Source organism: Sander vitreus, chromosome 1 (assembly GCF_031162955.1).
Source record: "Sander vitreus isolate 19-12246 chromosome 1, sanVit1, whole genome shotgun sequence".
NCBI lineage: Eukaryota > Metazoa > Chordata > Actinopteri > Perciformes > Percidae > Sander > Sander vitreus.
The window spans coordinates 7,667,557-7,680,585 of record NC_135855.1 but is presented as its reverse complement, the minus strand read 5'-3'; the positions used below and the strand labels follow the sequence as shown (position 1 = coordinate 7,680,585).

Below are 13,029 nucleotides of genomic sequence, written 5' to 3'. Positions count from 1 at the left end.
GTCATACTGAGAGCAGTTATACTGTAGCCTCCATCTTCCTCTCATCTTTGCCTCTCTTTCTCTCTCAACGCATTATTTCCCTCCTTGCTCATACACTAATCCGTTCTATTGTCCTTGCTTTTCCCCCTGCGTCTCTCCACTCCATTCCCTCACTGATTCACTTAGACAGGTGCAATGGATATGCCAAACAAACCCTTCAGCATGCCCCAGTGCACCAAGTAAGATAGTTAATATTTGATACAGTTTGCATTCCCCGCCCCCAACGTCTTTTCCAGAGAAATACACTGATACTGCAGTGCAGGGCCTTCCGAGGAACAGTCTTCCATCATTCATTCATGAAGTGGGAGAGTAACACACAGCTCTAAACTAGCATCATCTGATGAGAAAACAACTTCATCTGACGGTCATTCAGCCTGGCAGGAACACAGTAAACACTGCTGCCTTTCTGCTACCAGTCTGAATAGGGACTCTTTTACATGCACTTTACCATTCAAAGTGTTACACCTCTGCCACAAAGAAATACATTAGGGCTGCATGATATATCGTTTCAGCTTTGACATAGCGCAATAGTCACATTGCAGGATGTTACGATTGGCAAGTCAAGTAAATTAACTCAAACATGTCATGCTACAACTTTTTTGCTGCTTCTTACAAAAGGAAAACTAGCCTGGTTCTCATTTTCCATGACTAATCCAGTGTTTCCCGTTAATTAACTACAGTCTAGGCCTGCCCAGTTTCCACAATGGCCGGCTTTAAGTTGGTGGCCAGCCGGCGCATACTGTCCTCATTGCGTCAGGGGCCTGGGCGATGTCGGCAACCCTTTTTTGCCGGGCCTTCACCATTCACATGAAATAAGAACTTGTATCAATCCCACATGGAAGAAATCCACTTGTTACAGCAGCTCAGAAGTCAAAAAGCAAAGGATTGAGTGATAAATAAAAATGAAACAAAATAAGAAGACACAAATACAAATGAAATAGCTATCACTATCAATATAGCGTACTGAAAGGCCGGTGGAAAGCTTTTACTAAAAAAGTGTGCAAAATAGGGTTGGGTACCGAACTCTGTACTTTTTAGATTACCGACCGAATTACGTGGGTACTACCGAGGATTGAGTGATATGGAGAAAATCAACTATCACAATATTTTTGACCAAATACCTCGATATCGATACTGCAAAGATATTGTAGTGTTGACTATTGGGGTTTTAACAAAATATTCACACAATGGGATTTTTGATAAATAATCATCAGTAATGCAAATATAATGACTAAGTGGGTAAAGGCAAATAATAGAACAGTTACAACAGTCTGGTAAATTCAGAAAATTACATCACTTTACTGTAATGCAGCCTTTAAAACCTGGAAAACACAACACTTATGCCATATTACGATACCCAAAATCTAAGACGATATCTAGTCTCATATCACGATATCGATATAATATCGATATATTGCCCAGCTCTAATTCACGTTATATCAATCAGTACCAAATTTCAGTACCTGAGAGCATGTAAGTGCGAGCTACTCTGTCCTCTTTGCACGTTGACAGAGAGCGGAGCTTAGCTCCGACAGTGCAGTGCCGACGAGGCGAAACTACGTCGCCTCTGCAGCTCGTTCAAGTCACAGTGCATCATGGAAAAGCCAATACAGCGGTTAGGAGTTTTTTTTTGAGTGGTGTGTAAATTGTTTAATATAAATAACGAAATGTTCTAAATAAATAGGGTTGGAATTATTTTTACAACTTATTAAATGTTCTGTTATTACAGAGAAAAAGTACCAATAAAAGGTACCGTTGGGTATTATGAATGATGAAATAGGGCACACCCTTTCTTGACTTTCCAATACTTGGTGCTTACAGTCAGTACCAAAAAAGTTGCCTAGCAGTGTTTCCCCTATAATGTACAAACTGGCGGGCCACCAGGCCAATGGGAACCCCCGCCAGGCCCCAAAACAAAATTGCAATAATAATGCAATAATAAAATCTGTTGTCGGTAGCCTACAGGCTTGGTAGTTTAGCAATTAAAATATTTAATTGCATATAGTTGTCTATAGTTTACTGGCTTTTTTACTGGCTATTTACTAATCACAAATAATTCACACTTTTTTTAATCTGTTCTAGATGTTGCAAAAAGGATATTTTTCAAGTTTTTAATGCTCTTATCAACATGGGAGTGGAGACAAATATGCCTGCTTCATGCATATGTTTCTTATATTGCAACCATCCATAACAATGACAAATACTGTCTAGAATATTCTCCAGAATAACCTCAAAAGGTACTGTACACCCGCACGCCAGGCTAAAGATCGTTTTATGGTTGTGCGCAAAACTCCACAACGTAGCTACGGCGTCGTGACCCTTTCGGAGTTCTGCGTCGGGGTTGAACGTGTTTCTTTGCATCGCGGTGCATTTCACCGCCAGAACGCTAGGGTGTGTGTGGCTTCCGGAGGGTCAATCGCGAAACTCTTTGTTGTTTGTTTGTGTGTGTGTGGGGGGGAGTGGGTGATAGAGCGAGGGAGAAAGTGAGAGAGTGACGTAGTGGTGCACGATATATCGGCCCCGATATGGTCATTGTTTTACACATTGGTAACGGTTCGATGTCAAATTATATATAATTATATAAATATTTATTTTTTCTTTTGAAAATCTGATGACAGTCATATTTTGCACACAGGTAAAGGTGCCCAATATCAGTCATTTCTGAAAATAAATCACAAAAGTAAAAAAGAAAATGCGTTTTGGAAAATAGTTCTTTATTTAATTATCATAAAAATGTGTTGTCTATACAGAGATGTCGACATCGGTAAATATCGGTAGCGGCCATAACAGCAATATTAATATCGGTTATCGGTATCGGCCACAATTTTCACATCGGTGCATCACTAGAGTGACAGCAATTGTCTTCGGAGAAAGTTGTGACTCTGGAGGCATAGTGAGATAAACAATGTATCTCCCCTGTTCTTTCTGACCACGGTGGGAAATCTTCAGCATTAGCAGGAAAAGTTAACCCTCTCCTTGATTTCATGTTGTTTATGGAGAAGGAGAACCAGGAAATGAGTCGGGGGAAATGCAACGCTACCAAGCCAAGGCCGAGTGACGTGCGTGTAGTTACATTTTTTGGAGAGGTGCACGTCAGGCTACGGCGTAGGGTCCGGCGTGGACGCAGAAGGGTCTGTGGGGGTACGCCGTCGATTCTACGCACGACTATAAAACGGCCTTAAAGCAGTCAACCTGGGGGAAACACTTCCTAGTGTCACTGTCACTCAGCACAATGTAGCTAAAGATATAGCAAGGAGCACTAAAACCCAACAGTCTCCCAGCTGTAGGTCTGGGTGTCGTTAAAAATCTTTTTGCCAATTTCGATACCTCAGTTTCGATGCCGGTTCCTTAACGATACTTTTTTCGATACCATATGTTTTTAAATCCATTTCAATATCAAATTCTGGTAACATTGCTCACTCAGAGTAACATTAATACAACTGGTTGTGCTTTTTTGGATAGGGGTGCGCCAGTCAGATACTCAGGATTGGTATCAATCCAAACTTGGCCAAAATTAACAGAAAAAGAGAAACCTTTTTGCCACAACATGAACATATTATAAATAATAAATAAATAAATGACATTGTGTATAGGCTAATATTGAACTAACTAAAATGCAAAGGAATGTAAACAACAAAGACTTTTTAGTGCAAATTGCATAATGACACAAACCTTTAACAATTAACTTGGTGACTGCCCTGTTGTCAACATTGAACTAATGGAGAACTAACTTAAATGCAAAGGAATGTAATTCTTTCAGCCTTGTTGCTAAAGTTGCCTTGCCTTACAAGCTCAGCCTGTCAGTCAGTCACCAGGGCAGAGAAACCACTGTTGTGCCTGCTTGTCTCAGAGGAAGTGTAACGTCAACAGCACCGCGACCTCTTTCCCCTCTCCATTAATATCATATTGCAGCAAACGCTGTCTGTGTGAAGTTTTGAAAAACTGTAACCACACTTGAAACAACTTTATCGGCATTGCCGTGACTCACTGTGACTTCAATAAAACTGCAGAGCCGACGTAGTTTGCTCAAGTTTGCTCGAGTTTACTCCGTCTGCACCTCTGTGCGCGTGTGTGTGTTTGTGTGTGTGTGTGTGTGTGTGTGTGTGTGTGTGTGTGTGTGTGTGTGTGTGTGTGTGTGTGTGTGTGTGTGTGTGTCGGAGCTCAGCTATCTGTCAATATGCAGAAAGGACAGATAAGCTTGCGCTTACATGCTCAGACGCTTTTGTAACCGAAATTTGGCACCTAAAGATAAATAATTTTTCGATACTCATAGGATTGGAGTATTTCGGTCGGTGCCATAAAAGTATCGACGTTCGGTGCCCAGCCCCACCCAGTTGTCTATTACTGGGTAAGCTGATCAATCTCTGCATTCCTTTAAATGCATGGCAGGTGTTCCAGGTTTCTTTGGTGCAGTGTCTTAACGGCACATAGCAACAGTCGATCAGAATCCTGGTTTTAAGTAAAAAGCCCCGAGGTCAAACGCATTAATGAGCCTGTGGGGAGACCAGGGGGAATGTTGCATACTTTCTCCTTTTCAATCACTGCTCTCCCTCAGACAAGGTTGTTTCTATTCTCTCTCTTCAATGTCATCTTTTGTTTCTTTCTACAGATGTCTTTTCCCAAACCACAGAGTCTATCAAACAGCCTCAGGGCAATTACCATTCTGGACAATTAATACTCCAAAAGGGAATACACACAGACTCAGGGTCTGTTCGATGAGCCAGACCGTACAATGATAGCAATTATATCACATCCACAGAGACAGAGCGCATCTAAGTCCCGTCCTAACCGGAGGGGAAAACAACTCTTTGCTCTCCATTGACTTGTTTGCGTGAAAGAGCCTCAATTTGAATTCCGTCTGATAGCAAACAGAAAAATGCCTAAAAGTTGCTGTGTGGTGGGATGCACGCACTAGCATAAATGTAAGGAACCTGTAACTCAGTTCTTATAAGGCGCCGAACCGATTTTTTTTGCTTTTATGAAGACAAAAGTGGTTACAGACATGAGGAATCAGCTGGGGGAATGTGATCCTGACACTAACATTGTGTTACCAAGTCAAACATCCAAATGTCAGTATTAGGCTAACTATATTTCTAATATAGTCAAACAATGAGAGTATGCAGGTTGTGTTGTTAGTGGAATGTGGAAAAATCAGAAAGCTATGCAGCATTATGTTTGCAAGTGCCTTAGCTTGCTAACACATAGCTAACATTAGCTTATTTACAGCTAACTTGTACTCTCTGGTAATACTTTAACATGCTTTAATCTGATATATTTAGCTATCTACAGGCACTTTTTTTAAGCATTTCAGCCATCAGTTGCATATTGTGGCACTGATTGTTTTCCCCTCCAGTAGGTGTGGCTTTTAGGGTATGCACGAAGTGCTCTGTCTCTATACAGGGTTAGGAGGAGTATACAGCTGTTAAAAAATATATTTTTTAATGTACTGGTATCAGCCGATACACAAGTTCAGATATCGGTATCGGGACTGGAAAAATAGTGCTTTATTCAATCGAAAGTCACAAAATGAAAAACGAGCACTGAAAGGTTTAACAACAAACTCAAATGACTGGCTTCTCTCCTGTATAACTAACAGTTACACTGTTACTTATTCCATATGTATGTTGGAGAGATAGTCTCTTCACTCAGAGAACAGAAGGTTACACGTAACCAAGCGATTTCTGGCAGTAGTTGAGACCGTTGATGTTTTGTACTTGAATTTGTCATTGTACAGTGGACAGAGAGAAATGAGAACGTAATCAATGTGAAACAATAGTAAAATAAGCCTTATTCTAAAGCACAAATAAATTACCATCAAACACTCAACGGATGGTTTTTGTATAGACAGATGCTCTTTTCTCCTCTGCATTTTATTCATTGCAGCAGTAAACAATAAACTAGGCTACTCTAGTATTGATTTATGACCATATAGGATGAAGGGAGAACATTTCTCTTTGATTAATATCATTAAAAGTAAAGTTAGGTTTTGCTGTCCGCTTCCCGACTCATTTTAACAGAGAAAGAGAGTGATCTGCACGAGACAGCGCCACAGTGAACTGCAGGCTGTGGACGCGTGTCTCGGCCAAGAAAGAGAGAGAGAGAGAGAGAGAGAGAGAGAGAGAGAGAGAGAGAGAGAGAGAGAGCGGTGGTATTCTCTAACTTTCTAACGCTGGGTTTTACAGGCAGATTTTTCCTTCCGCCATTGCTCTGCAAAAGTTAACTCAGAGTCAACTTTGGAGAACGGGCGGGGGCTTTTCTATGCTAATTTCAAGGCTGCTGCTCTGCACTTGTGTACCGATATCGTGAAACACTTTTTACCTCGACGAGATATCTCGTCATTGTTTAATCTCGCGGGGACGAGCTTTCGTCACACCTCTAAGAATTGTCTAGCTAGCTGTCTGGATTTACCCTGCAGAGATCTGAGGAGCAGTTAACCATAGTCCTCATAAATCCACTGGAGTTTAGAGCGCCAACACAAAGAAAGAGGAAGGTAACGACATCCAGCGGAATTTCCGGCGGCATCTGAACAATCCCAGAAAGGGAACGTCGTCGATGTAGACTACCGGCTGCACAGTCTCCCTATCAGCAGAACTTTGTTAAAGCGCCCATATTATGCTCATTTTCAGGTTCATAATTGTATTTTAAGGTTGTACCAGAATAGGTTTACATGGTTTAATTTTCAAAAAACACCATATTTTTGTTGTACTGCACAGCTCTCTCTCTCACTGCTGCAGATCCTCTTTTCACCTGGTCTCTGTTTTAGCTACAGAGTGAGACCTCTTTTCTTCTTCTTCTGTACTATCTTTGATTGCACTCGCACATGCAGTAGCTCAGATGTAGATCATGTCAGCTAGCTAGCTCCATAGACCGTAAAAGAAAGGCCGTTTCTCCAACTTCGGTCAGTTACAAGGCAGGATTAGCTGGGAGACTTCTAAATGAGGTACATGTAAGTAGTTCTTTTGTAGATTATGGTGAACTTGTGTGTGTTGTAGCAGTGCTTTGCTATTGAGAACGAGGTAGCTAATGCTACGAGCTAACGGTTGCGGTTAGCCAGCACGTTTCGGCTTGTGACGTCACAAGCCGTGCCGATTTTGAACAGCTCACTCAGAGACTGAAGGCAGGACACTTTCAGAAACCGTATCTCACTCAAAACCGCATGGATGGATTTTTTTCAAAGTTGGTATGCGTGTGGAAGCACCAGAGACACATAATAATATGGGCACTTTAAAAACCTGGCTCTAATTACGGACCAAATGTACCAATTCAATTATATTCACCATCTTTTCTGAGTTTGTTCAAGCATGTCCTGTTATTCAGCAAACTCATAATCCAGCAAAGAGCACTCACCAGACACCGCTGTGTTTCTCATTAACGTGAAATGGGCAGAAAGGTAAAGCACTCCGGCGAGAGGGACATACTTCATAAACACCACTTCAACACAACACAGTGCTTTCTACAGTTAGTGTAGAAAGCTAATCCAACCACAATATGAGGCAGGACAGAGACAGAGAGATGTTGGCAGATAAAGTAACAAGAAATCCCTCCACTCTTTTGAAATTGCTGGATACCTGTCTTTTCAACGTGGTATCATGACTTCGCGTAAACATACACGCCGACTTTCTTAAGCCAAGTGGCGTGTTATCGGTATGCATTTTGATGTCTACGCTGTATACAGCGGACGTAAACATACATGCCACGTGGCGTGTTATCGTCGTCTTGCCGTGTTATCGCGAGAACAACATGTTATCGCGAGAAGAAAGCTACAGTTGAGTTTAGGAAAAGAAGAACCGGCTGGGTTTAGGAAAAGAAGAACCGGTTGGGTTTAGGAAAAGAAAAACGGGGTTGGCTTTATTAAAAGAAAAAAGCGACGGTTGAGTTTAGGAAAAGAAGAATGGCGTTGGGTTTAGGAAAAGAACAACGGGGTTGGCTTTACACAAACAAGAGAGGGAGGAAACGCCACACGCAGGACGTGATCCCTGTTCTCCTGGGTGAAAGTCCTGTGTTTTACCCATCCACCACCCCCAACTAACCTCCCTATGCAGATTTTTGCCATTTCCTACTACTCCCTAAAACTCACACGCAACTGCAAGGTAATATAAGTCAATGGAGGCCAAACGGCATTGATAAACACGCTAAAAAAGCGAGTATGCGTCTTTATAACACGGCAATAATGGCATACTAATTGGCGTGTCATACATACGCCATTTCATGAGATCAGTCTGGTCTTTCTGTACTGTATCAAACCTTTTTTTTATTCCAAACATTCCTCAGTATAAATGCCTTTGTTATACAAAATCCTTTTTGTAATTTAGATAAATAAGCCAAACTCCTAAAATGCACGTACCAGAGCTTGGCCTAAAAGAAATACAATACGAAATTGACAAAATTGGTGCTTCAAGCCACAATGAACTTATGGGATAAATCTGTTGATTATTTCTCCAACTGATCAATTGTTAAGTCAGTAAAATGTCAGAAAATAGTGAAAAATGCCCACGTGTTTATATTTCTTGTTTTCAATCAACGGTCCTCAACTCAAAGATATTCAGTAACTCATTGAGTGTCAATTGTGTTTGCTAAATGACTTAAAAAACTGAATGATTATCCAAATAGTTGTGGATACATTTTTTGTTGATTGACAAATCAATTAAAGAGCAACTATATAGCATTTTCAGGATTATACTTGCATTTTGTGTTTGCACTTTCTATCATCAAAAATAGCAGATGAAGGCTTCTGAACCAAACACTACCCAATCTGACATGTTTCAGCAGTAATGTGACCCGAATTTGGGAGAATTGAACAACATTGGCAGCCCAGATGACATTTTTTTAATGCCGTTAGCCATGTAGCAACTTTAGTTAGTAGTTGACACACAATATAGCAACAATTTCTACAGTCAAAAATAAAGGATTTTAAACCAAATACTACTAACAGAAAATGTTTCAGGGGTAATGTGACCCAAATTGGGGAGAATTTAACGACACTGGCAGGTGGCATTGTTTACTGCCATTAGCATGTAGTTACACAGGACAATGTTAACACAGTGGCTTAAAAAAAAACACTCCAGTCCTGCCTACTTGGAGCAGATGACCAATCATAGAAGTCCAGCTTAGAGTTGCGTAAGACTTAGCCGAGAATAGAAAAAACAGTTGAAACCGGAGTGTTCAGAATAGTTGGAAATCTTAACGTTTTAGCTCAAAGGGATTTGTCTAAAATATGTTTACCTCATTATATTTATTTGTTTTGGCCATGTTAAACATGGAAATCCAACATTATAACATTGTAGATATGACAGAAAACATGGAAAAGTGACCTTTCATGGAACATTTAGTACAGTACTCAACAGTTTTCTATACATTCTGCAGTTTGATCTGTATATTTTATGGTCCTGAAATCACCGTTGTCCTCTCCAAACACACATTAGCTAATTTCACTTGTTGTCTCACATGCTCTTACACCAATTGGATCTGGCGGATGGCCAGCTGGAGGTAATCCTGCAGTGACACAGCATTCCCACATCCCTGAGCATCTTGTCTGAGGTCAACATACCGGACCGTGCTGCCACGCTAGGGGACACAAGAAGGCTGATCACAGATCAGCAGGCTAACTTTGCCCTGCTCTGGCTACAGCAGCAACAGCTACAGAGTTAAGCATGACTTATTCTTACTGGGTCTCATCAGTGGATAGAGAAGCTGCACGTAGCTCTCACTGCACGCTTCCCTCAAACATTTGAGTGGATCATAACATTACAACAAACACAACATGCAGGGGACAATAATTAAAGCAATAGGTTTGTCACTGGCCTAGAGGGTTTGTGCTGCTTTCATACAATATAAATGACTCTTATTTGCAATGACAGTCCCCCATCTTTTTAAGCAAGAGAAAGAAGAGACATTTGGCTTTATCTTTTCACAGTGCCCTTCTTTTATCTGACAGGGTTATTTTCTCATCTGGTCATTGTTCATTCTAACAGCACCTCTCAACACTCTGTATGCAGCCAAGGTGCTAATAACCAGACAATTCTTTATTTATATTCCCTTTTCATTTGCATTGCCAATGAAGCGGCACAGAGCGTGAGGTAGAGTATGGTTGACATGTTTTCATATGGAGATCTCAGAAGCTCAGAGAGTCTGTCCTTTACACAAGATTAATTACTTTGCCACTCTTTCATGATTTGGACAGATCCTTTCGGTGTTATTTTCTTATACTTGAATACTTATTAAATCCTATTTGAGGAGACTAAAGGCAAAAGATGCCATGTGGAATCTGGATGTGGAATTTCTTTTCTAATTATGCTGAATAATAATAACTTCAAGGCATATCCACACAGACAGTAACATGAAATTGCTACAGTACATTTTGTACAATTAGCCTACTTCATTCAATTGTAATTATGTTAATGTATGCCATGGCAGTTGACTCAGACCATATTAAAGTGATTAACTGCCTTATTTGAACACTTTGTAATTGTCAAGCTTACTAGAAACAAAGTAGCCTAATGAGAGCATTTTTTTTTTTTTATTGTATTTACTGTCTAATCTGGGGTGAGACATATAAAAAAAAATCTATAAGATACATATATTCAAATTTAACTGAGACCCGTGCTTTTTGCTGTATCTGTACTAGTAAAACCACAGCAACTAGGCACTGGGAGAACATCACGCCAGACTCTATTTAAACATTTATCAATTTACACTTCTTTGTTTATCCGGAAACAAACATAGCACTCAGACATTCACATTAAGAATTGTTACATATTAACATTGAATTCCAATAAATCGGCAAACGTGTGAACAACCAAGGATCACGTATTTCAATCAAATTCTAACTTTTATTAGGCTAAGTTACTGGTTCACACAATGCCCTGCTGCCCACCGAGAGAAAGGACTGAGTCAAAAACAGGGGCACGGATTCTGAAAGTTAACATTTTATTCAAATACGTGGTACATGGTGTCTGGTGGCTAGATGCCGGATTGCAGAATGAATTTAAAGGAATCGTGAAATGTTAATGTTGTCTCTCGTACGTACCTCAGGCCAAATGCCATAACGTTATTAGCTACATTAGCAGATTTTTATATTGGGTTTAGCATTTCGCTCTGTCCATGAAAGCGGTACAATTGCATAGCCTACCAGGATATATCTAAACCCTTTCAATGCAATAATGAATCAACAGGCGAGCAACAGAGAAAGTGTCAGCCTGTCTCCTATTTACGACAACAAATGTTAAAATGTCTCCGATGTAGGCTAACATAACATATGAAGGGTAGTGATGTAGGGCAACGATATGCAAAATAACCTTTTGTATCACAGAGTGAGGAAAGCAAAGGGTCGGCAAAATGAATGCATTTGGCTAGCTTTACCGAGAAAAACAGGAGCAAAGATGCGATACTGTATGGGAATAAATGCATATAAATATACAACAACCAAGTCGTTTTGACACCTAAATTGGTGGCAAAGCTGTGAAGAATAACAGTGTTGTGAACGGCGGTTCAGTGGGGGAAGGGGGATGGATGCTGAAGCCAGGCTTCGGCGGCCTGTAGGTAACAGTCTTCCGAAAAGACAGCTTCTTTTTCTATATCCAGATAACATAAGTAAACATTCCGTTTCGTCTCCACCAACAGACTGGGATACTGACTTACCAGACGGGTTGACAGCGGCGGGAGTTGCCATGTTTCCTCAATGGAGAAAAATAACAAAACGGCAGCGAGCGATGGAGATGACGCACAATACGGCTAGAGAGCCCCAGTGAGAGACCGTCTAAACTCCGCGGGATTGGCACGCGAGGCTCGGTCCAACCGCCTCACATCCGGAGAAAAACTAATCCTTGTTCAAACGACTAAAACAGCCTGTTTCTGTGCGGTATATATAGTGTATTTTTTATGAAAATGTTCTCCAAGACCAGATTTAGTAAAATGCAAGATGTCTGAATGGTAGCACCGCGAGATTTTAGGGTTGCTTGAATAAATTAATGTTATACAGTGTGACTGCTGCAGTGATGAATGCAATCCAAAGACCGTGGCAAAGACGTATCGTTATGGTGTCTTGAATGTAATGCTACATTGTGTTTTAAGTTTGGGTGGCTTGTTTGTGTTACACACAGTTGTTTGTGTGTTAAGATATTAACTCTGTGTAGCCTCTATAGTCCACTACACGGAACTCTTCCAAATGTCAAAAGCTGCACAGTTCTAGACCACAGTCTGTCTTTACCACGAGTAGTACGTTGCTAGCGCGGCTGCGCAGGTCGGATTGGCTCATTACTCAACATCATCATCGGTGTAAACCAGCCCAGCAAAAGTCACAAACATGAGTTCATTTAAGAATACCCCAGCCTTTTGGTATAATGTTCTTCAAAGCCATTTCAAGTGTGGCCAATTTACTTTAAACTTTTACTCCACTACAATTCAGTGGGACTTAATGTACTTTTTACTCCAATGTATGTATTCGATAGATTCAGTTACCCAGTCAGATTATTAGCAAAAGTTATTATCAACAAATTCATTATGATATATTATTATAAGTTAAGATCATGGTTAGTATGTTAAAATGAGCTTCACCTTTAACAGCCGCAACATTAAAGCGATACATATTAAATCTATCAATGATTATAATCCAGTAATACAATATAATTTTTTTCGGAAATGGGCCATATAGCATAATGAGTACTTTTACTTTTGGTGCTTTAAATATATTTTGATCATAATACTTAGGGGGAGACCAGGACACTTTTTGCAATTTTTAGCAATACCTCAAAAACCATTTACACTGGAATAACCAATTTGTTCTATTATAAACTTCAATCTGTCAATTGCTGAAACAATGTATTTAATTGGTTTTATGAAATATGTACAGGTTGCAAAATTGATTTTAATACAGTCTCTCCACTGTGGTAACACATGTCAGGGACGGTTGTAACATGTCTAAAATATACATAATGAATCAATCATATAAAAGGCGGTTAGGGTGAGAAGAATATATAAAGGAAAAAGAAGAAA

At 40.2% G+C, this 13,029-nt stretch overlaps 1 protein-coding gene across 4 annotated transcripts in view; it reads right to left on the bottom strand.

Annotated features, from left to right (window-relative positions):
* The window catches only part of arnt2 (aryl-hydrocarbon receptor nuclear translocator 2), a 73,126-nt gene extending 60,967 nt beyond the window's left edge, over window positions 1-12,159 (bottom strand). Inside the window, exon 1 of one of the 4 annotated variants that reach the window (XM_078258669.1) lies at window positions 11,677-12,159. In XM_078258669.1, the coding sequence (XP_078114795.1) occupies window positions 11,677-11,707 (31 nt within the window). In that variant the 5' untranslated portion in view covers window positions 11,708-12,159. Of the gene's footprint in view, window positions 1-9,493; window positions 9,578-11,676 lie in introns of those variants that run through there. The other 3 variants (XM_078258413.1, XM_078258581.1, XM_078258491.1) reach the window with 3 other exon arrangements.
* Window positions 12,160-13,029: the final 870 nt, after the last annotated feature.